The sequence below is a fragment of the Amblyomma mixtum genome, chromosome 1 (genome assembly GCF_055824585.1).
Source record: "Amblyomma mixtum isolate Tamu chromosome 1, ASM5582458v1, whole genome shotgun sequence".
Taxonomy (NCBI): Eukaryota; Metazoa; Arthropoda; class Arachnida; order Ixodida; family Ixodidae; genus Amblyomma; species Amblyomma mixtum.
In genome coordinates, this window is record NC_143012.1 from 281,243,788 (window position 1) to 281,268,846 (window position 25,059).

At 46.1% G+C, this 25,059-nt stretch overlaps 1 protein-coding gene across 1 annotated transcript in view; it reads right to left on the bottom strand.

Annotated features, from left to right (window-relative positions):
- LOC149371895 (cell adhesion molecule Dscam1-like) overlaps nt 1-25,059 on the bottom strand; it is a 174,886-nt gene that overhangs the window by 68,449 nt on the left and 81,378 nt on the right. The window contains exons 2-3 of the mRNA XM_089566211.1: nt 21,225-21,596; nt 18,158-18,319 (exon numbers count right to left, since the gene is read on the bottom strand). Coding sequence (XP_089422337.1) covers nt 18,158-18,319; nt 21,225-21,596 — 534 coding nt within the window. The remainder of the gene's footprint in view (nt 1-18,157; nt 18,320-21,224; nt 21,597-25,059) is intronic.

Genomic DNA, 25,059 nt, shown 5'->3' on the forward strand with positions numbered 1-25,059 from the left:
TCCTGTGTGGGTTGGCTTCCTGTGCACCGAGGACTGCAGGCCTTTGTCGTGCCTTGTAAGTAGGACATCCAGAAAAGGCAGGCTGCCCTGCTGTTCATGTTCAACAGTAAATTGTATGGCCGGTTCAACTGAATTTAGATGACTCTGGAGGTTTTCTATCTCTGAGGTTTTCACCACACAAAAGCAGTCGTCTACATAACGGAGGAATAACTTTGGCTTGGGATTAAAGGAGGAGAGGGCCCGGCTTTCGACGTCTTCCATGGTTAGGTTAGCCACTGTGACTGAAATTGATGCCCCCATAGCAGTTCCGGTTGTTTGCTTGAAAAATTCTCCGTTGTAGGTGAAAAAGGTACTGCGCAGACAGAGGTCGAGAAGGCGGCATACCTCATCGACGTTGAGTGGAGTTCTCTCGTGCAGCGTTTGGTCGTTTTCGAGTGCGCGGCGAGCGACGGACACAGCAAGGGGAACCGGTACGCAGGTAAATAGCGACACCACGTCAAATGAGACTAGGCTTTCGTCTTCCTCCACGGTAAGGTTCGAGACAAGTTGGACGAAATGCCGCGAATTCAGTACATGCGTGGGTGTTCTGCCGGCGAGCGGCGCCAGTACCTTGTGCAGGTAGTCAGAGAGACGTCGCAGAGGAGACAGGGTGAAGTCTACAATTGGCCGAAGGGGGACGCCAGGTTTGTGAGTTTTAGGTAGCCCGTAAAAACCTGGAGCTGAGCCGTTTCTGGAGATGAGGCGGAGGTAAAGCCATTTGAAATCAGGATGCCGCTTGAACATCTCTGCCAGGGTTTTGTTGAGTGTTGCCTGAGTGTTTGAAGTCAGGGAAGAGGTCCGCCTGAAAGCGATTGGTGTCATCGCCAAGGTACCCCCCAAATTTCCGAGCAATCTGTCTCAACTGGAACGAAAAGCCCTACGCGGTCTCAGGGACGACACCGACATCGTCATACTCCCGGCAGACAAGGGCAACTCTACAGTGGTGATGGACCGACGCGACTACGAGGAGAAGGCGTCAGCCCTTTTGAGCAGTGGGGCGTATGAGAAGGTTCGCAAGGATCCGACTTCAAACACTCAGGCAACACTCAACAAAACCCTGGCAGAGATGTTCAAGCGGCATCCTGATTTCAAATGGCTTTACCTCCGCCTCATCTCCAGAAACGGCTCAGCTCCAGGTTTTTACGGGCTACCTAAAACTCACAAACCTGGCGTCCCCCTTCGGCCAATTGTAGACTTCACCCTGTCTCCTCTGCGACGTCTCTCTGACTACCTGCACAAGGTACTGGCGCCGCTCGCCGGCAGAACACCCACGCATGTACTGAATTCGCGGCATTTCGTCCAACTTGTCTCGAACCTTACCGTGGAGGAAGACGAAAGCCTAGTCTCATTTGACGTGGTGTCGCTATTTACCTGCGTACCGGTTCCCCTTGCTGTGTCCGTCGCTCGCCGCGCACTCGAAAACGACCAAACGCTGCACGAGAGAACTCCACTCAACGTCGATGAGGTATGCCGCCTTCTCGACCTCTGTCTGCGCAGTACCTTTTTCACCTACAACGGAGAATTTTTCAAGCAAACAACCGGAACTGCTATGGGGGCATCAATTTCAGTCACAGTGGCTAACCTAACCATGGAAGACGTCGAAAGCCGGGCCCTCTCCTCCTTTAATCCCAAGCCAAAGTTATTCCTCCGTTATGTAGACGACTGCTTTTGTGTGGTGAAAACCTCAGAGATAGAAAACCTCCAGAGTCATCTAAATTCAGTTGAACCGGCCATACAATTTACTGTTGAACATGAACAGCAGGGCAGCCTGCCTTTTCTGGATGTCCTACTTACAAGGCACGACAAAGGCCTGCAGTCCTCGGTGCACAGGAAGCCAACCCACACAGGACGGTACCTACATTTCGATTCGAACCATCCCATCCCGCACAAAGCATCTGTCGTGACGTCATTACTGAAGAGAGCCGACTCCATATGTTCCTCAAGTGAAGATAAAAGGAAGGAGAAGAACCGAGTCATTTCTGACCTCCAAAAGAACGGCTACCCAAGCTCATTCATCCGGCGCATTATCAGGAAGCAAGAAAGGCAAAACAAAATCCGGTCTATTATTTCCTCAGACGCATGCCAGAAGCGGAAACGTGTTTGCATCCCCTACGTGAGAGGCGTGAGCGAGACGCTCGGTCGCATTCTCGGAAAAGAGGGGGTGCTGACAACGCACAAACCGACCAGCACTATCGGTCGCCTTCTCCCCCGCCCAAAAAACCGGCAGCCCAGAGAAAAGGCCCAGGGCGTCGTGTACAAAATTCCGTGTTCCGTCTGCCCGGCGTCGTACATAGGGGAAACGAAGAACTTCGCGGAAAGGATGAACCAACACAAAGCGGACGTCCGTCACATGAATCGTCAACGCAGCGCCGTGGCCGAACACTGTGAAGGGTGTGACCACCCAATTGACTTCGACAGCACCATTGTATTGGAAACGGAAGCTAACCCACGCAGGAGGCTTCTACTCGAGTCGTGGCACATACAGCAAACACGAGAGAATGTTAATCGTTCCCTGGGGACTCTCCCCTCATCCTACGTCCATGGGCTGCGGCCATTGACCCGCAGGTCCTCCACACAGGGGCTTAAAAAGCCAAGCTGCGCTCGCCCGTAGTCACACCGTGAAGAAGGGGCCGAGCCGGTCCCGAAACGTCGTGTTTTTCCTGTATTTTACTTGGTTGGCGTCACTTACCTTCTCCTAACACATATATATGTGTATACAGGGTGTCCAGGCTAACTTTAGCCAGGGGTTAAAAATTAAGATATTCGAGGTAGGCGAGGGAAACCACTTACATACAGCTACTAACCGGCTTGAGCATCATAGGCAGTTTTTTGTTTTGCAATGAATTAATTAGCAATTAAGATAATTTTTCTAAATGCGTAAGTATTGACTTCAGGCAGCACATATGAATAGCAAGGTTGGAGAGCACCTTCAGAAACTCCCATTCCATCTATTTGCGATAAAGAAAGCCTCACGTGTATCTTTTTTTTTTTTTTGAGCTTCAAAGAAAGCCCGCGAAATACAAAAAAAAAATCACGTTACTAGCTCATTCGTGCGCCACGATTGTGCTGCTCTTAACCGTGGTTTGAGTGAAAGAAATCAGCCACTGGCATGGTGCGACGACCCCATTGCTGCGGCAGCCCGATATGTCGACGGTAGTTGCGACGCTCGCGCCCCAGAGTGCAAGCGTGACTGTGCAAGTTGCACCGTCGCGCTTGCAGACTGGCTCGTGCGGGCGCCGCAACCACTGATTTCTTTCACTCAAGCCACGGTTAAGCGCAGCACAATCGCGGCGCACGAATGCGCTAATAAAGTGATTTTTTTTTGTATTTCCCGGGCTTTCTTCGAAGCTCGAAAAAAAGATACACTTGAGGCTTTCTTTATTGAAAACAGATGGAATGAGGGTTTCTGAAGGTGCTCTCCAACTTAGAAAATAAAATGTACTCGGAACAAGCAAAAGACCGACTGCATAAATACAGTCCTTTCTCTGCTCTTAAACAGGATCATAAGACTCTAGCAAGCACCCCATAAAGAATCTAGCATCATTCCCCATGAGCGCGCTGTGGTTTATTGTTATTACGCGTTCCCCAACAAGTTCGGAAATACCAGGCGGCCAAAGCCGTGGCCAGGCTTTTTTTTATTTATGTTGACATGAAAGGAGTGGTTGATGCCATTTAGCGACGCACGCTACTCTTTATAGAAAATCTAAAGAAACCGCTCGCACAGACGATATACAACTCGACAAATCACAACATAATTACAACAAGAATAGTATGCAACTTAGTAAACAAAGTATACGCGTCACAACAAAGGACGTTAATTAGTCAGTATAATCACTGTAAATGCAGATACATTACTATACACAGGTGGGAACAAACATTTATAGCAATACGTAAATATACAAGGGTGTAGTACTAAGTAAGGGTATACGGACTCAAGAATCACATAGACACAGAAACATGAATGACAACCTCAGTAAAGGTTGTCCGGCTGCCATCGCAATCATGTACTTATAAGTTTAGCACACTGCAGGAAATGAAATACTAAAGATATTCGAGATACTCGCGAGACATAAATAAAGAAAGGTAGATCTTTAAAGTAGAAATGCTCACAATAGCCTTCTCTTCAACAAACTTTCACATCAGTAGTACTCCAGTTACGGGCTCCATTGAGCGAGAGTTGCAAGAGAGTTTCCTTGCCATAATTCATCTTTGCTAGCATCCTTCTTTGCATGGTGGGGAAACCGAATCCGGTACTATTTATCACACCTTTTTAATCTTGTTAATAAAAAACTAATCCTGGTAAAAAAGGGTAAAATAGAAAAACTATGCATCTTAATCCCCGCTGCGTCATTGCCCGAAGGTAAATTTTAGGGCAGAGTGTTTTTCATTTAGAATCGGGATCTTTGTTCCAGCGTAGCATCTCACTGCAAAACATTTCCTTCACACAAGCAATGCGCGGAACTCACATAAGTAGGGCAAGTAAGAATGGTGAATTACTCTATGAGCACACAAGTGACAACAAAATCAGGGTACTGCTAGCAGGAACAATGAAGCACTTGCTAGTATAAATCCCCTCTACTAGCATCGTTGTTGTGCAAACACCGATCGCGGTCTTTAGAGACAAATTATAGTACCATTCCACTTGGAGTTTCAGCCGTTTAACAATTCCTGCGTTCACCTGCCCGCATAAGCCGCACTTTAGCGAACGTTCTAAAGGATTCAGCAGTGGTGGACGTGTGTGTGATTAGAAATATATTCAGCAGGTGACTTTTCTAAGGACGAACGGTATAAAGTGATGGCTATTAAGAAAGTGATCTTTACGCCCGTTTATTATTTGGACAGCCTCTACCCCTAAATAATACACTCACGAAAGCACGAGGCACAAGTGCAGTGCGTTTTTGCTGATGCGAAGAAGCCGCCGCCACAATCGCTCCCCCGAGTCCTTGCAACACCTTGCAGAGCGAAAGAGGGGAGCGAAATGCGATTGTCTCACAAAAGCTACCCCCATCAGCGTGGCGATAGAAAGGAGGCACGTTACGATGCCGGGAGCGTGTGCGCACGCACGGACGCGTCTCTCTGGCCTGAAGGACGTAATTGAGCGATTGTCGATAACGGCTGCACGGCCTGAGCGCGAAGCTGCGTGGAACAGTGGAGGCGCTGTTCCGCGACCCCCATTGTCTCCCTGTGCGGCACCTCCACACTGCCACCCCAAGCGGCTTTTCAGAGAGAACGAACCGCTTGGCGATGTTTTTTCGCCGGCACGCAGGATCTACCTAGTTGTTGGGGCTGCTTCCACTGGCGAAGAGAGTCGATTCAGCACAGCCGCCCTTTCGGGCCTAATACTTCAACTATTTCATTTACGAAGTTGCTTAAGTTTATGTAGAGTAGAGTTACTTTCTAAATAGACTATGTATGATTAGAAACCAGAAAAAAAAAACAATTCTTCACAACACACTATGAAAAGGTATGTAAGTATATGGCATGGTAAGTTATATGTTTAACAGTACCTTTTGCTGGGCTAGTTGGTGTGGCATTGTGTTCAGAAAAGAAAAAACAGCGCTAAATTCTACACAAACCACACAGAAAGACGGACAGGACGGGCGCTGACTCCAACTAAGTTTAGTTGGAGTCAGCGCCCGTCCTGTCCGTCTTTCTGTGTGGTTTGTGTAGAATTGAGCGCTGTTTTTTCTTTTCTGAACACAATAAGTTATATGTTATGCTATGTTATGGCATGAATGGTGTGCTATCGTATGTAATGATATCGTATAGGTTGTTGTGGTATATTCTGTATTTGTATGGGATGTTACGCAGTTATGCTATGTTGTTTTATGTTACAGTATGCGTTTAAATCACCTTGGCTTTAATACCTCGAAGCTACACATGGGCAAACAGAGACGCTGAAGTTGAGGGCTCCTTTTTTATTTCTACGGCCTGGATTTCTTGAACTTGCACTGATATCACACAATGCAGGAGCGCTTTCGGCAGCCGCCAAGGTAGGGATTGGATCGTGTTACCTCGGCCTCAGCTGCCGAACGTCATATTCACTAAGCAGCCACTGCGAGAAAAATTAAAAAGAGGCCATAGGGAAGCCTCTGTCCACAGAGCAACGCTTCGACACGACCAATTTTAAATAGTCCACTTTATAAAATATTGATCAAGGGACTAAGTGGATAGCGCAGGCTTCGAACGCGGAGCCCTGTGATATTCGCCTGTCGCATTATGGTGGCTGTGTGCTGCGTTTCTAAAAGAACTGGAGCTCTTGAGTGTGGAAGCAACGCATTTTCAGTTTTTTATTCTTTTTCAATGTAGGGCACTTTTGTGTCAGCAAATGACCGTGTTAGGCTAGGTGTTGTCGGCTGCCCATTTCCTATGAGCTGGGGCAGTTGAGGGGTGTGGTACCAGTCTCGCTTCTCCAAAGGCACTAGGGAGCAGCACGAGAGAGCGAAGAGCACAACCGTTTCTAGAATTTTCCGGGCCATCTACTCCGCCGTATGCTTTCGAAGCCCGCTGTGCGCATGCAAACTGCTGAAGGATGATCGACAAGTTGCTAGTGACGTCTCTATTTCGTCCGCGGACCAGTCTGTCATGTGGATCTAGCTTAAAGGAAGATTTTCACGCACACTCTACTGCTAAGCCATCGTGGACAGTAAAATTGCAAACGTACTTATGCTTCATCCACATAACACCGCTTAAAAGAGCGTATCCGTAGAAGACATAGAGTGTGCGCGCTTCCGGAAGGAGAAAGAAAAACTTCTGAGTATTCCCGGATCTCCGCCTCATCATCGAACCCTACGCCTCACGCAGTCATGCAAACCCTCGTGAGGTGGACGCCAGAGGGCAGCAAGCGCAGGGGAACCGATGGCCTGACGGAATATGTGATGGAGGCAACGACGGTAGCGAAGCCACTGCCATCCATCATATCCGCTCCAGAAGCCGCAGAGTGCGAGCGTTGCCGACTAAAGTGCGTTGGCGCCACATATCACGCGCGATGCGCCGGGAGCACGCTCTACGGGCGCGAACTACCGATCTTTGCGTGTCCCTGGGGTGTTGAGCGGTCCGTTCTTGAGGCCGTAGATGCGATGCATGCTCCACGGAGCGGCCCTCCCCCTATGGGCTGTAAAAATTCTGGGTTTATGTCTAATCAAAAGTAGTGAAAACACGATAACTACATTTCATTAAAGTGTTTGCAGAATAGAGACAGTATTTTGTTGAATCTGCTTTGAATGCCGTTTAGTATATGCCAGGATTCATAGAACAATATGTAAAACAATACCAAATATATTCGCCTTATCACCCTCGGAGAGGAGGAAAACTCTTGCGATATATTTTTGCCTGCTCAGATTTCAGAGGTTCAATGAAATTGGCCAAGCTTGAAGCCTAGCTTTGTTTACGGGACTGTTTGCTGAAGAAGACTGGAAGTACGAAATGTAATACAAGGTATATTTACTTGGTTTCTTGTTCATACTAAGCATATTTAAAGAACGCGGCACTAAGAAAATTGAACATTTTGCTCCTCAAAATCAAGTGAAAGCGTCGTGGAACTTCGCCGAAGTAGCCCACACGCACTACTAGGTAAAAATAAAATTGTACAAGAAATACAATTCAGAAGAGGAGAACAAATGTTCTGAAACAAACTCGCTGAATAAAAAAAGTTCAACACTGTGTTGAGGTTGTGTTGCGAATGAGCTGTTGCTCGGTGAGAACTACTTTCAGAGCATCACGTCTGAAAATTTTTTGCTCCGGTCAAAAGAAAAAATTCAAGACTCTCTAAAGGAGGTGAACGGGCGTTCTCGTTATTTTCTGTCAGACGCCTCCTATTCCGGTCAAGGGAGCGCCCCTGTATATATCAGTTCCTGACATTTAAACGGCGCCACTGTCTCTGTCGAACGCGTTTTAGGCGTGCTCATGTGGACACAAGCGAGGACGGCTCCGTGAACAGACGAAATTATACTGCCGCGGGAATGACTTTCTTTTTTCCGCTTTCAGGAGGATAAAATTATTTCCACGGTGCAAGAGCAGTGTGTACTCACCGGCATGAATACCAGCATGCGAGATCGTCGTTCTAACTGAGTTGCTCTATAGGCGTCGAACTATATTTGCTCGGAATACCAGGGAAAGCCACCTTATAGCTGCAGTAAGCTTTGCACGGAAGAAGCATTCAATGAACAAAAGCCAGATTCCTGCGCTAGGTGACACTACAGGTGAGCTACTGCATTCTAGCGCTTTCTTTGTTCAAGCTTGCGCACAGGCAAGCAGCTCCCCCGACCTCTTCGCTCACACTTAGTATGTATGCGAAAAAAAACTTGAGTTGATATCTTGCAGAAGACCACAAAAGGAGCATAAAGTGTTCTATTACATACATTATTACTTACTAATTGCATGGCTGTAGTGTTGAACATCTGAACCGTTGGCCTCGCAAAATTGCCAAAACTTTAGATAATGTCCATGTCCGTCACGGGAACTTTGACTGCGCGTTCGTTGATATATTCTGAATGCTATAATTTCCACCGAGGTAACCAAACCTATTAAAATATAGCTGCAATCCGTCTTCGTGCCCTTTTCTTCAGTGGAAAGAATTATTTTATGTTTAACTATTAACGCAGTCAGACATGATGCACTGAGAAAAGTTGCACAGTTGGAGCAGATAAATGAAACAAACTTCCATGACGCACAATATCGTGAATGTTAATGAAACAAGATGAAACGAGAAACAGCCCAGGAGCTCAGCGAGTATGACTGTAACGTAGGACGCTTCTATCTGTCAGGGTTAAATCTGCCTCCACGAGTGCAAACGTGCGCCACCCAAGCAATTTACGAAAAACCAGAGCGCGCGGTGACCTAGGTTTAACAAATGCTCCGGAAAATTAACATGTGAATTCAAAACAACAACCGCGCTTGACGTAACAGAAACGGCGAGACAAATGCGGACGCGGAAGTGGTAGGCAACCTCGCAGGCTCAGCAAGACGCTGCTTGCCGCACGGAAGTTCCTTGAGTCGTACTGCTCGCCGGTGCTTGCAGCCTCCCAATTAGGATAAATTAATTATGAAAGCAAAGAAAAGAAGAGGGTCCAGCCCTCGACAGGGGACACTCTAATGAACTTAAGTCTCCCGCGCGTCTGGACCTGCTGCCTCCCGGCTTTCTGCGCGTCGTCGCCCCTGCCTTTCCTGCAGGTCAGCGACGGCGCCGCTGAAAGCAGAGGCATGCAACGCTACGTATCCATTTTGTTGCAAGCCCTGGCGTTACCAAAACAGCTGCAGGCACACAGTTGTTTTAACCAATCTAGTTTCTATACAGAGTCACAAACCAAGTTTGGAATGTCTGTAATAAGATGTGGTAGCCTTTAACATTTTGACACGTGGTTTCCTCCAGTGTCGACAAGAAGCAACGAGTAACGCGAACGTCCTGTATGGTAACCTGAACATGGGTTTTTATAAGTCTAAGCACTTGCTGCCCATGGTATCTCATACACAGAAAGTCGCAGGCATGTACTTGAGGAATCCCGAAGATATATGTAGTTCTTTTTTGCTTACTTGTTATGTAGAAAGCGCAAAAAGACACACTTGATTGGGGGGGGGGGCACTCCGACGACTTTCAGCGTGACAGATTCGCGGCGACTACGACACACGTAAAAATCGCCAGTATTCTGAATGAAATAACAATGACAGCTTCCAAATCTATCATTTGAGGCTTTCGTGTGACCTAAGCAGAAAAAGGGAACCTTGGAAGCTCGCTAAGCTAAAGGGCACATGTATATGTGTGTTCGTAATTCATATTCACGCTAGCTATTTATAGGTATGTTTAGGTACTAAAACTCCAAATTTTCCTAATCCAAAATAGTTTGTTCTTCGAACGTTTGAGACAGATTAATATGCTCATTGCCAGGATATCATCTGCGTGCAACTTTCCTTTGTGCGGGCTGCAAATTCCTTTTTTTAAATTGTGAACTATGAAAACGTAACATTCTCGGTTACACTTGATATTTTCTAAGTAGTGGTGGCAGCCTATAATTCTCAAGAGAGAAATAAACAGATCATAAAAATAAAGGCAGGCAAGTCAACCAGAAAAACAAACTTCGGTTAGCTGCTTTTTATGGTGAGAGAGAACAAATAGATAAAAATAAAAGTTGTGCTGCAATCCGTGCTACGCCTAGACTACCCCGCTACAGGACTACATGCATGCTGACCAGTGTTCTTAGTGTCAAAGGAACACAGTTTGTGCAGGCAGCAAGCGCATGCTTGTAAAGAACGTATCCCGCACGCACAGCCTGCTCTACAAGTGCAGAGCGCGTGCCAAAAAGGTGAGGGAGGGGGGGAGGCTCGGAATGTTGCTGCGAGGCAAGGGATGAAACAGGCACTGAAAGACACAAGGACGTATCTCAAGCATAATGAATGTTTAACATTGTGCGTATCGTAAGCGCAACAGCATCGCGCGCCGCCAATGCTCACGCATTGATTGGTCAAGATGACTTAGGAGTGCTGCGCCATGCTCGCCGGAACGTGGCGCTCAGGGGTTTTCACGCGATTCTGATTGGTCTCGACGCGGCGGGCGTCGGCCAAACTCGCGGGCACGTGGCGCCATCTGACAGCCTCACTGCGGACTTTGATGTTATATGGCTGTCGCTGCCTAGTCTTTTCATTAAAACATTCCCCTTTGTGGTGCAGTGCACAGCTGCTTTCAACAACGTTGGTATTGTAGGCGATAACGTGAAACTGCACGTAGTTAGCACATTCAAATTGACGCTGTTGTTTCTAACAAGAAACAGGAAATGAGAAAAGTTCGAACCTCAATCAAGCAATACCTTGTGCACTTCTGAAGGTCCTTGAGGCCGGGCATGAACGGACCGAGAAACAAACAGCATAAAAATTTCCCGGAGAGATAGGTGCGGAACTGTAGGCGTTAAATGGATTTTTCCTTTGAAAGCAGAGTACATATAAAGAGCTAGGGCGCAAATTTGCTGACACTAGAAAGGCGCGCGACTTGCATTACCTGTAGCGCCAAAGCTTTACTATTTCGTACAGCATACGAAATTATAAAATGTGAAGCCATCATTGAGGTGTACAGCTCTTCAACTAGCGTTTGTGTACGCATCGATTTGCAGAAAACAGGGCTGGTCTTTCCTCACGTAGGCGAAAGCGAGCATGCAAGCTCAGGTACAAGCCCATTTAAAGTCCGGCCGCAGGTAATGTGTTTCGCGCTTACGTGCGTCAGTGATTGTTTAAGATTCATGCATATTTATAACATAAGCGGTGCATAAGTACCATTAAATTAATATTTTAATGCAATAATTCAAAGAACAACTGAAGTTTGTTGCTACCCTAGCGACTAAATGCCTGAGCATTGCACGAAACTGGCGAAGAGCCGTAGAAAACCTTTTACAGATGGAGTAGAGAACACAAGGCGGCAGTGAACAAAGCCCTGTGTCGCTTACTGTTGCCGTCCGTTCTCTTATGCGTTCTTTAAAACATATTATGAGTTACCAAACGGCCTAAAGATATGGCCTCCTGAGGCTTACATTTTTAAAATAAGCAAGTAAAAGGGTATTAAATAGCTGGCCATGCCACGGGGCACTCTTAGCAGAACTAATGGCCTCATAATTCTCACCGCTAGAGTCAACTAAATCAAAACAATTTCCAATCGCAGGACACAAGCCTCAACATGTGATACATGTGACAAAACGACATTAGATTAAAAAAAACTGCTCTACATTTTTGTATCTGAACACACGCGTCGGTATATACGCGATAGGTTTGGCGAAATACTTAAAAGCAGTGAGTTCGTAAAGGAATTCTCCTATAATAAGAGCTTGACCGGTTTCCGAGTCATGGTGAAGCCATAACACTAGCAGTATTTGAACCAATGAACCATGTCATTCATTACAAACTGGTGGTAATAAAACTGTGCTTAGTGGACTGAAAACAAAACAAAGAAGCAACAGCGTAGGCAGAAACACAAAAGATATGTTTGTAATTAATTTATGCTCAAGAAACTCAAAATAATTGTGAATCAATGTCGATGTGAATTGTGTACTTGACTTCTGGCTTGTCACTTTCGCATTTCATGCTTTTAGTGCAGTTTTAGCACATACAGTCAAGGCGTCAAGTCTTCAGCAATAACCAATACCATTTCTGCGTCCCAAAACTATGTTACTGGAGCTTTTCATTTATTCGCGCCTGGATCTCCGACTAAATCTAAATATTAATTCAGTTCAACCGTCGTAAGTCTTGAAATTTCAAGAAAAGAGACTGTATACCTATCCTATGTGGTGCGGCCATTCAAATTGTGCTCCTGCTCCCTCCCTTAGAATCGATGTACCATTGGGGCGGGCGGGAATTTTTTTTTCTTGTGTGCATTTTAGCACTTTAAAGTCACTAATAAAAATTCTGCGCTTTTCCCCAATTACTGACAGTGTTCTTTCTGCAACTAGCGCACCTAGAACTGACTAAAATGGAAAAAGAATCAGCAGAGTTCGGCGTGAATTTTCAGAGCGGAAAGAAAAAAAGAAAAAAAAAGCTCATGCTTTACGCCTTAAATACAGGCGATGAACTGACTCGACTCGCACCCAACTTCCACCAGTGCGCCTATCTTATCTGGTCATTCGGATCCCGTGACCATACATGGTACACTATGAGCACCTCTTTCCAGCCGCACACATTCATTAGGATAAGCAGGACAGAGAGTTGAGCTAGTTGTTTCGGTCCATTTCTATCAGAAGCAATCCCGTGAAATACGGGAAAACGAACAGAGAGAAGTGCCGTAATTGTGTGTGTCTCTTTATCCTTTTTTTTTTGCGTTGCTTTCCTATCGACATGGACGCCCCGCATGAATCACACGCACTTGACGGTGGTTCATACTGATCAATTCGCGCTACAAGGCACATACACACTACAACACAAACGGACGAAGCGCGTGCTGACGAAGTGGACGAAGTGCTGACGGTGGGTCTCACCAATAGGCCACTTATGGAACACGTATATCTATCTATATGTGCAGGGCCTTAAGGTAGACGTAGGCGTGTACATATAGCCCTGCACAATAGGTACCGGGCCCACCTTTATTTGGCAGTATATAGATTTTTTAGATACAACATTTGCTTCGGGTAGCAAGGCAAGGCAATAGTCTTCAGCTACCGCGTGCTGCGAAGCCAAAGGCGGCTCGTCGGTTACGAGGAGCAACTTTTTCACGCGTTTGTCACAGTATCAAAACGCAAGTAAATAACGGTGTCTCGTTAGCCACATCCGGGACTCTCAAACATTTATGCCTCGAAGGGGCATTATTCTAAACAGCAGTAGGGACGTAAACACCCCGTGTTAACTAAAATAAAATGCTAGCGGGCAGCAGTAAACTGCTCGTGTCCAAAGCACTTATGCCCCGTGCACTCCTCCCCCCTACGAGTACGCTATTCCGTGCCGCCGTACACGGCCGTTTAGCACGTGGATAGTGCCGGCGTCGGTGCGACCGTTAACTGCGTCTGTTCACGTTGTTCCCCGGTCGCAAAAGCTGACCTGCATTTCCTTGCGCACACACGGAGGCAGGGTGCTAGACCTGAGTTCCGCTCACTTTGGGGGCATGTCTGCAAGGTCATGCTTGTAGCCTACCACTGGGGGCCAGCAGCAGCAGGTGTCACAGCACTCGACAGCCTCAGCACCTCAATCGGGATGCTTGACGCAGTGCGGCTCTTGTAGCACGAGTAAAGCGCGGCGCTGTGAGGCTGCTAGTCTAGGTCGACGCCCAAAAATGGCAAATTCACGGTATAATTTGAACCTAAGAAAAAGAGCAGCGTCAAAGCATGCACCAAAGATGAAGAAAGCAGAAGACAGCGCTTGTGTCTTGTCCTTTCTTCCTCTGTGGTTGCATGGTTTGGCACTGCTCCTTTTCTTAGGTTCAAAATGCACCAACTGGCCCAAAAAGAAGTTTTATTGCGTGGTATAAGTATCATTGTAGTTTACATTTTGGTTCTTTTTGGTAGAGCAACCGCCATTGTAGTTTAATGGCTGCACATTTGACTGCTGCTTACAATGGTCAGGCTCTGAACTCTGGCTCAGAGGGACATTTTGATGGATGCGAGATTAAGAAGCGCCCGTGAATGATTAATTTTTGCCTTATTAATCGACAGAGTTTGGATAGTAATGTACGCCGTCGTAGAAAGCTGCGGGTTTTTAACACTACCTGATGTTGTTGTACTGTATTTTGCCTTCATCGAACGGAGGCAGCCATGTGCTGGTTACAACCCGGGGCATTGGGCTAATCAGCGGAGATCCTTTTTCAGCGGAGCTTTTGATTAAAAACGGCGAATCGAAAATACTCGAGGACACTTTGGCTTGCAGGCCAGTTAGGGTACTCGAAGTGTTGGAAATAGTTTTTAAACACTCTCTTTTTAAAGTTCTCGTTGACCAGTTCTTTTGCAAGTAAAGATTATATAATTTCGATTTCTTATGCAAAATGCCGCTATATTTTCGCGCATAAAAGTAGTTTTTAATGATTCAACACCGTCAGGGGCTGAACTTAAGCACATACCGAGGAAATGATGTAAGATTATGCAAAATCAAATAAGAAACAGGACCGTGCTACTTTCATCGTACGACCAGAAAAGATATCAAGATTAAAGCCACGTCTCAGCCTGTCCTTTCTGCCATAGGAGAAATTTTTCTTCTTCATATAAAAAATTTTCTGTCTTAATTAAGATTCCAATTTGTAGTTCCGCAACGTGGTGCATCTCGTTTCGAACAAGGTATACATCAAACACATTTATTCATCTTGCATACAATTTTGTCTTCATATAGTCTTGGTCCCGACTGGCGAATTTCGATAATAAGTGTGGCGCATCAGTGTTCTAGCTAACGGCGATATGCGAACAGTGTGAGTGTCCAATATAATTGTAGAAGTTTCCAGCTGTATTCGTGCCCGAAGCAAAAAAAAAATTAAGATTTTAAGGGAAACAGCAAACCTTTTGTATCTAGCAGCTTCTACACACTCTTGTGAGGCCATAATTTTGGACAATATTTGGTTATTTTCACAGGTGGGACTGTTACTGAAGCTTCCAAGAGCGTTACCTTGTGCCGCTGCGCGATATGAAGTTTACCAAGACGGGGAATACTCCAAATAAAGAAACAGAGTAGCAAGAAAGGCAAATAAACAACCGAATAAAGGTGAAAAGGCTATTCACAACCCGTAGAACGTGCTTTTTTCATTCCCCTTTTCGAGCTTTTGAAAAAAATAAAGCAAAACGTTTCGTGATCACCTGCGGCATACCGACCGGCTCAGCTAGCGGGGAAGCACTGTGCTGCAGGGAAGCTAATTGTGATGGGACTGTAGTACTCGACCGGAGAGACAGGCTCAAACCAATATCTTGGTGTTCGCAATCGTGTGCGCTATGTTCATTGGTTTTGTATGTAAAAGAACAAAGAACTCGTTAGAGAAGTCTCCCGAGTTTCTTGAGGAGAGACGGCTGCTTTACTAGTACTAATTTTCTTGCAGCCAACCTGACTGACCGCAAGTCGCAGCACTAAATTTTTAGTGAGGAACTCGCCATACGTTGCAGCCAGGGAGGCTTTAGAACATTTGTGCTTACATATCATGAGACCGGTTTTCACGCACGTCAGAAGAGTCCTCCCGAAATTAGAAGAGAAAGATGTGAAAGAGATGATTAGCTTATCTGGTAAGCACGTTCTCTCACCCCTCGCCTTCGCTACGGCTCCCGCCATAGCGTAACCCCCATATGAGACAGGGCTAACGAAATTCACCGCCACGCATCTAAAGAGATCTCCTTGATTCGTTCGGGCGAAAGGCCTGAGCCATAGTAAAGTTGTACCTGTCCACGGATTTTTGTTCCCTTAAACGGTGGGGTTATGGCGACGACATTGTGTATTGAAAACAAGATCACGCAGCTGCGCGTGCTAAAGAAAAAGAAAAAGTAAAACCTCCTGCTAATCATGTGATTCAAGTCGGTAAAGCGCGGTAAAGCTACGGCTGTGGATTTCTGCTGGAAGGAGAAGGGGGGGCGGGACATGTAGTTTTTGTTTAAGTTTCGCGGAACTTTTTAGGTTGGTTGCGCATGCGCGGAGTTGCATATTAGACATGTGAAATCAGCCAAACGTGAAATCTTGACGACAACCTGGCGATCCCTATGTATTCCACCCCTGCTTGCGTCACTGAAAGATTCAACGACTGTGCACATGGAATAGAGAAAACCCTTGATGGAACACGCAATGTTTCCAGCAACGAGCGTGTTTTGTAGGCTTACGCCTTCCATCATCTAACATATATGATAGTATTCCACTACAATGTCCACCCTTCACGCCTCGGAGCCTAGTACTGCAGTGAGCTAACGCACTTCGCAAACAGCATTATCGACGCGCCACGAACCTTCATGTGCCATCGGTGTTTTTTTATTCGTTGTTTCGCTGCCATGTCTTTAGAGGAAAAGCAGATCTCTTTTGTTCTCTACCGTGCAAACATCCGCGTCGATTGCCGAGGCTTGCATAAAGGCACCGACAGTGTTCCGGCGCCTAGCCCAGGCAGAAGCCATCAAGACTACCATCGATCTGCCCCTAGAGCGAGGCTGCTTGCTCGAGGACCTGCTCCGGAAAACATTTCAGCTGGCAGAAAAAAACACGAGGCGCGCCGGTGTTATTCTTCGTGAGGGCCTTTCAGTTCCCGGCGCTCATGCCATTCTCTCGAATGCATCGAATCGGAAATATATATTTTCGCTACCCAGAACTATCCGCTTCCATTCTCTGTTGTGCATGAAACATGACCAATTTCGCAAGCCCGCCTAAAACGTCTTCGTGTTTTTGTAGCACTGAACAGCATGCAATTGGTTTACATACGTCGCAAATATAAACACTGCATGATCCCGAGTCCTGCGCTGCAGCACATTTCATTTTTCAGACTCATACACGCATTAGACGACAACGGTACGTGTCGATACCATAAATTAGAATTCTAAAATTCACTATGCAGTCATCATCATAATAATCATCAAGACCAGCCTGAATACGCCCACTGCAGGACAAATGCCTCGCCCATAATTGTTTAGTTGACACTGCCCTGTGCCAGCTGCGGCCACCCTATCCCCGCAAACTTCTTAATATTATCCGCTCACCTAACTTTTTGTTGCCCCTTGTTACGCTACCCTTCCCTTGGGATTCAGTCACTTACCCTTAATTATCATTGCTTAGCATGCCTTCGCATAACATACTATGCCGAACACCTATTCTTCCTCTCGATTTCGGCTAGGATGCTACTATCCCGTGTTTGATCCCTTACCCACTCTGCCCTCTTCCTGTGTCTTATCGTTACACCTATCATTTTTCACTTCACTGTTCATTCATGTAGTACGCCTTGGATATTCCAGTCTTTAGCAGCTGCGCAAGAGGACCGCGGCTGATTGCAATACATAAAGTTTAATGCTGCGAAAAATGCAGCCTCAGGTGACACTATGACGAAAATGTATACGATGCTTTTTTTATATTTGCAGGTTTCTATAAAAAAAGTTAAACCGATTGACACACAGCTAAAAAGCCGGCAATTGACTGAAGAATATCTGAAGACCTACTGTACAATCTGAATTTCTGTAGACTAGATTAGTCTCGAGTTAATCTAGTTTTGGAGGTTGCGTTTGCAGGTTGTGATCATAAAGTGACTTGTTGAAATTTTAATTAGCACTTTTCGGCAAATTAATCGCATAACTGACTGGTATCTCGTAATCTTATATTCGCGAAACCCAACGTACACTCAGTGAAAGCAGCATTGGCGTCACTATCAGTGACATAGCATTAAAAAGCTGTAAAATTTAAAAGGCACCCTGAATATAAGGTATTCAGACTGGGCTAACGGTTCCAGCTATGCAATGATAAAAGGAAATTTGTACGTTCATGTGTATGTCTCCAAGTCCCCAGGGCAATGATAACCGATTATTTTATGGAGACCATCTTTTCTAATCTCTTGCCAATCAGGCATAAAAAAATCGTTTACGAAACGCTTTTTCGACTAATAAAATCTGCGATCAACACGCTCTTTGTTACTTCCACCTCTCACAAACTCAAACAATGTCTCCAGATGGCCGACTTATTGTCAGAATATCAATCACAATTATCTGATACGTGAGATCGCACGTACCTTTGTTGCCAGACGCGTTGATGGTGAACCCGTCGTCACGTATCCAGGCATCGACCAGCGTGTACTGGCGGATGTACGACGGCACGTGGCACTTGAGCACGGCGGTGTTCCCGCGTATGACGAAGCCGTCGTACACTCGAGGCTCGTAGTGGTAGTCCACCACTGAAGAACAAGACAGAATGGAGCGGTAGGTATATAGTTGATTCAGGGCCCATTTGTTTTCAAACTCATTTATGCCATATCAATGTTCACTCAAAAATTCTGCTAAGGCACTGCATCTCTTTTTGTCTAGATACGTTTGCAATGCGAGAAGCTCTAGCCTCTGTAGTTGGAGATGTTCCCGCGTTAATAATGAAGCACGAAGTTCACTTCAAGCGAAAGTATTTAGTTCTTATCTTGTTCAGCAAGCGAAAACTCTCTCTGTAGTCCGCAGTAAAAGACCTCGCGTTTTAACCCTTTGCTGCCCAGGCACGTAAAACATCGGATAAAAGGCCCTCTAATGCATAGTCACTAGCGGTAATTTCATCGCAAAATTTAAAAATGGGTACATTATTTAATAAACTCCTGGAAATGCCCAAAGAAAATCATTCAACTATGATCATTTTTTAGTTACTGAGCAAAAGAGCCCTCATAAGAAACAATCAAGCACATGCAATAAATTTATAGCAAAATCAAAATTTTCCAGCACTTCCCATTGAATCAGTTTTTTATATAAAAATGCTACGGTGTTCAGCCGTTAGGGTTAAATGTTAGGGTTACCTTCTAGTAGGCCTCATGTATCCACTGTTGGCGGGAATTTCGAGTTTATCGGAAAGTCCTGTTTCAGCAGGTCTGTAGAGAAGTGATGCATATGTGGAAGAACAAATGAACGAGCTTCGCGTGTTTACAGTCTAGGTCACACATATTACGGTGGGCATTAAAGGGTTAAGGAAGGTAGTGGTTTAGGAGCTTCACCACCGTACCTTTAATGTTTTCGTTTTCCCCCCTGGGGTTTCCACATGGCCCGGAGCACAATGTTGCATATATTGTTTTGTGTGCGGGAGCAACACTACGCTACTCTTCCAGCCATTTCGCGGAGCTCTGGAAAGGCCAAGCTGCGCATGCTCGAGGAGCGGGTGACGTCACACGGCGCACAACTGGCGCGCCGGTGCCGCCGCCGGTGCCGCCGCCGGGGCCGCCGCCGCGCGCTCTCCATCGCCTCGCCGACTGTCTCCCTCCCTCCCTCCTTCCCTCCCTCTCTCTCTCTTTCTTTCTTAAGCGCAGTAACTATTGCGCATCGCCATCTGCGTGGTTTGTGGTGTATATGAAATTGGCGGTGACTTAGCTCTGCTATGCCAGGATGTACTTTGAAACTGAGTCACTTGGAACTACAATTCATTTCTGCGAGAAAGCGAAATTCGGGCTCTGTTTGATAGTAAGCTAGGTGACTGATGTCTGGAGGATTTATTAACGCTAATCATAGTGCAAGACACACAACGTTCTAATAAAAAGGCGATTTTCTTCCTTAGGACCAGGAGTTGCAATTATACAATAAACTTCGGGCTTTTCGCGGGATTGTCGGTTCGAAAACTTCATGAAGGGTGCGGCGCGACTGGAGACGCACACAGCGTTGCGTCAAGAACATGAAGTTATGCATAGTGTTGTGCATTCCTTCACGCCTTCACTGTGCGTGCCTCCGGTTGCGCTGTACACTTCATGATATGATGCAGCATTGAATATTCAATTCTACTTGTTCCAGATTTTAGGTAAAGTCTGAATTTTACCACACACAGACAGTTGTTGATCGATCAGTCGAATACCATGTGGCCAACAATTTGTCTAGTTACGAAGAGTTCGAAATTAATTTGACGACCTTTATCTCTGCTCAACAGCCTGGTCACCGTCGACGGCCCCCTTGGCGGTAGAATCGCTTCTCTAATGCAGACCAAATGATTTTCGATCGCGGGATGTAGAACATTGGTGCTGGGCGAACCAGCGTCGGACATTGCTGGACTTCCTTTATAAATTCAGCGTTCACCTTAATCTTCAGCTGTTTTTTTACGCTAATTTTAGCGTGATGTTGGAATTAAAAATATAAAAACAGTGGGCTTATTCCGCACTGGCTTCTGACACGGTGATGCACCGTGTTTGGTGGCGCCGCAAGGCCATGTTTTTGACGTAGCGCTGGTTTCGCTGCACTGTTCTATCACGAATTGCAACACTGATGTCTTAGTCATTTTGTACACAAGAAGGCGGTAGATCTGCTACCGCGTTTTAAACTAGACTATAGTGCAACGCACTGAGTTAAACTACCAAGCCAGCGCCGCTATGATCTCGCAACACAGGCTATCCTGTGCGCCTTTGAGCCCCAACTGAAAGCTCGCATGTTTTCTTTTAAATGGGCCACCTGGCAAACCACCCCTGCAGGCTTCCTCTGTGAAAAATAGAAAAGCAGGTTTAAGAAATGTTGTTTCGTCTTGCATTACCTGTATACTTTTATCATATCATGTACTTTAGCTGTATACCTTTGAGCGTACATGAAATTTCCTTCCAAGAAAGTTTGAAGGAAGCATCGAAAAAACCTCTAGAATTATTTAATTTTTCCCTTGTTCACAGAAGTCAGACGTAACCTGGGGAGAAAGCTAACCTGATGAGCAGGCTTAATTTACAGCGTGAGCTCAAATGGTAGGAACAGCTGGCTTTCATTTCGGAAAAATAGCTAGAACCTGAGAATCAGAAAGTCGACTTCGATATCACTTTTTAGGGAGCGCTGTAGCATTGGCGCATGTCACCTTCTGAAAACACACCTTGCCACCTGCAGTGGCTATAATCACTCGTTCGACAATGTTTTGACACTAAGCTGAAATGCATGCTTCGAAGCACGCTAGCTTTCAAGGATTTATTTGGTTCTGTTTCTCATTTGCTGACGCATATCATTCTACGGAGAGTGGCCGAACTCGTGCCGTAGCCTCTTATGCAGCACTGGCAGACACATGTCCAGACATTTTGAATCAATGACAGCTCATATCCATGCATAGAAATGTGATGACAGGCCAAAGAGAGCGCTGAAGCAGTGGCGTCCCCTCACCGGCACTGACGTGAACATCCCGGCTGGCCACCGTTCCAAGTTCGTTGGAGGCGAGGCAATGGTAAGAGGCCGCGTGCACATCTTGCCGGTAGGCGTCCGCAGGGAAGGCAGGGAAGACGAGAGCGCCGTCCTCGGCCAGCAGCCGGGCACCGGGGACAGGTGTGACGGGACTGCCGTCCGCCGTGGCCCACAGCAGCTGCGGGGGTGGCTCCCCCTGGGCTTCGCAGCGCACCTCGCCGCCGCTGGCGTTGGAGAACTCCAGCCAGTGCGGCGGCTCCAACGTGAACGAGGGACCCCGGAAGGACGGTAGGGGCCCTGCGACGCCCTGGGCCGACGTCGAAGCGGAAGCGGAACTTGATGCTGCCAGGCAACCTGCGGAAAAGCAAAAAAAAGTCATTTTTTTTTACTTGGGAATCAAGCCAATAAGGTCTCCTGGCTGACATCCCCCTTATAGACATATTTATTTGCTGACTGCAGTTGTTATTCCTGCTGTTGCACCTTACATACCACTTGTGTGCGCGGGATCGCTCTTTCCAATGAACGTTCACAGCTTCTTCCTATCCTGTGCTGATTCACGGAGAGCTTCATTTGCGGGAGATCAAGTTTCCCATGGCGTGCCTTCTGAAGTTTTCAATCCTGGTCATTAATAAATGCTGATCGATATACTTTCATCAAAAGACACAAATTGAAAACAAAGCAACTATACTTGCCAGTTAAGACCTCGAGGTGTACAAGGGAAATTTATAAGTGTCCATGAACTATAAAACAGCCAATAAATTGAAGAAAGAAAGTAAATATTCTTGTGAAGTATATTCATTACACTTTAGTGTTGAGTGCTTGAGGCCACCCAAGACAGGTAACAGCAAACCCATATGCCTGTGTTGTCCCTGTTGCGGGAGCTGTGCACAATACAGCCATGTCAAACGCTCTAACCTGCATGTTAATTTAATGATATTTTTATAGAGTTCAACAAAACATAATGAAAAGAGGTCACAATTTCTTTTCTGTTTCAACTTGATCTGGGCATATAAGAGGAATGTTATTGCATTAGTTGGGATTTTTTCTCAACAGAGTGGACGGTGAAAAATAAACGAAGGTGCAACGCGTGGAACTGGGAAAAATTTCGCCGTAATTTTGGGCGCAGCTGAAGATTAAATGGAACGGTGCTAAAGTTTTGTTGTTCATTTTTTTTTTCACTCGCCTTCTTCATTTTAAACCACCAGTTCGACATATTCGATCGATCCACTCGGGCTCCTGCTTCGAACGAAAGCCCCTGATAACAGGGTACAGGGCTTCCGGCCTGTAAACGGGATTTCCAGTGGGCTGCAGTCGCTCGCCATTTTCAGGAACCTTCGACCGAACCTCATTGATCGGATTACCCAAGCCGTTGTCGCAGACTGTCTACGTTAGGTAGCTCAACGCACAATGACTGCTGTCTTCAGTGGTTCTGAGTGTTTTGTGCCTTTTTTGCCTGAGTCCAAATTATAGTTCTCAAAACGCTCGTTCCTCTGTTCTCTCCGATTCGGAGGGCTCTTTTGTTAACTTGTATTCAATAGCCAACATAACTTTTAGAACTCTTTCTAATATGCTTAAATAGAAGAAAAGTAAATTGATGTTAATCTTTCAACATTGCCAACTTGTATAATCTGCTTTAAAAAGAAATCTTTTGCTGCACATTTTATCTGCTCGTCTTCGCAATTTTGCCGGACAGTCAGAATGAAACTAACTCTCAGCATTAATTTATGCCCTACTGAAAGTTCAACAAAAGACGTACTATTTCAGAAAAGCATAGCGGATAAGGTTTTAAAGATTCAGGTTGCGCAGAACAATACGGGTCTCTTAGTTTCGTTTTCCACACCGACCTCTCTTTCACGCTTTTATGAAAAACATTTCCTGCAGCAACTTCACATCAGTGCCTTCACACCGAGCGGAAAGAGGGGCGGTATATTTAAGCACGTGGTGAAGTCCTTTCACAGCGAGACCTATTTTACGGAGCCCGTCACATGTGGCTCCACCCCTAGCCCCTAAAGAGTCGGATCAAGCTGGTATGACGTCATATGCCTAGCTCCTAGGAGAACTCACCTCTGAAACGGGACAGAGGAAAAGCCCAATACAAGACGCATCGATTTTCTTATCACACTTCCACTTGATTCCTTAATGACTACTCCGATGTTTTTGTGTAGGAACGCATTTAATTGCAGATGAGCATATCTCATTGTCCACACATGTTCCTCCTTTCATCCCTCCACAAGACAGCAAAACTTCAGAAAACCAAATTTAGCATCTAGAGGAACTCGAACCCACGAACCCTAATACCTTGCTTAACCTAACCCATCTAACCTTTCCGCCGTCTCGTCAAGACTGCCTGTGATGTTTCCAGTCGGTTCCTGCATTAACCTTAACTATCTGTGGTTCAGCGGGCGTTCTAAAGTTTTCTTCAAAGGCGTGGTTATATTTAAATGACACTTATGCTACCTGCAACGCACCTTTCGATACAAAAGATAATGCACTCTATCTCGTGGCTGAGAGAGACGTAAGCATGAAATGCCTTTCAGCACCGGCGTAACCTATTGTAGAGGCGGAACCTCGTTGTAAAGCCTCGCCTCTGAAATACATAACCATACGTCCATGTCGTCCCTTGAGCGGTAGAGGGCAACATTCAGGACCCCTGCCTACAACCGTCCTTACTGTTTTCAACGGTTCGCGCCACGGCGAAGCATGGCGCCATGGCTCCGCACTAGACCCGCTGCCCGTAGTTACCCGGGGACGCGGGCATTACGTAACACGTGCGGCGCCATCTAGTGGTGCAAAACTATCGGTAAATTGACGGTCGGTAGTATGGCCAGTTTTTTTTTTAAATATCGATTGTGTAAAGAATACTATCGATAGTAGCATCGATAGTAGAATCGATAGTATTATTATCGATAGTATTACTACCGATAGTTCCGCTGTCGATAGCAAGACTGACGATAGTAAAACTATCGATAGTAACACTACTCATATTTAGCATTTGTTAGTCAGTGATATAACCAAATCATTTGCGATACCTGTTTGGTTTCACGGTCTTGTGAGGCACACCGTCCCACAAGCTAGGAAGGATGCCCCAGTGGAGGTCTCCGGATAAAATTTCGATCAGGGGCGCTATGCCGGAAGGCCCGAGTTTGGCGCTCGCCCGAGTTTCATCCGAGTTTGCGATGACGGCAGTCAGTGAACGAAGATAGCGCGGAACATGCGCAGGCAGCGGACAATAAAATATAAAGATAAAGCCACGTAACGGCGATACAAGCGCACCCTGCGCGCCTGTTTCACACTTCAGACACAATAAACTGCGCAATACCAGGCCGCAGCGCTACCTGAAGTTATCAGCGCGATGTCAGCAATCGCGAAATCGTGACTTCTCTCCTATCTATCTGCACACTCACCGCTAGCTGTTTGACACGCCTTTTCGGGCGGGTCAAAGGCGTGTCTTCTCTTTCAGGCTCTATCTGTCTCTCCATTTCCGAAGACGAACAGTGCGCACTAGGTGCACTCTTGTATCAACCCTTTCTCTTCTCTCGAATACGTTAAAAGGCAACAGATAATATTACGAACATTTTGTTCATTTCCAAATTTATTTTAAAATCTGAATCCAATGAAGCGTTGTTGAAAAGTATAGCTTTAGGAAATTAACAAAGATTTCACACTTTCTGCCGCTAGTGGCGATACTGAGACCATTGCTTGCAGCGTGGCTTGCATACGAACTAGAGCGGCAGCCCACCGTGCCGAAAACGAGAGCTCCTGCGCTGACACGCCGCCGGTAGCGCTGCCTTCGACTGGAAAGACTGGGCAACTACTA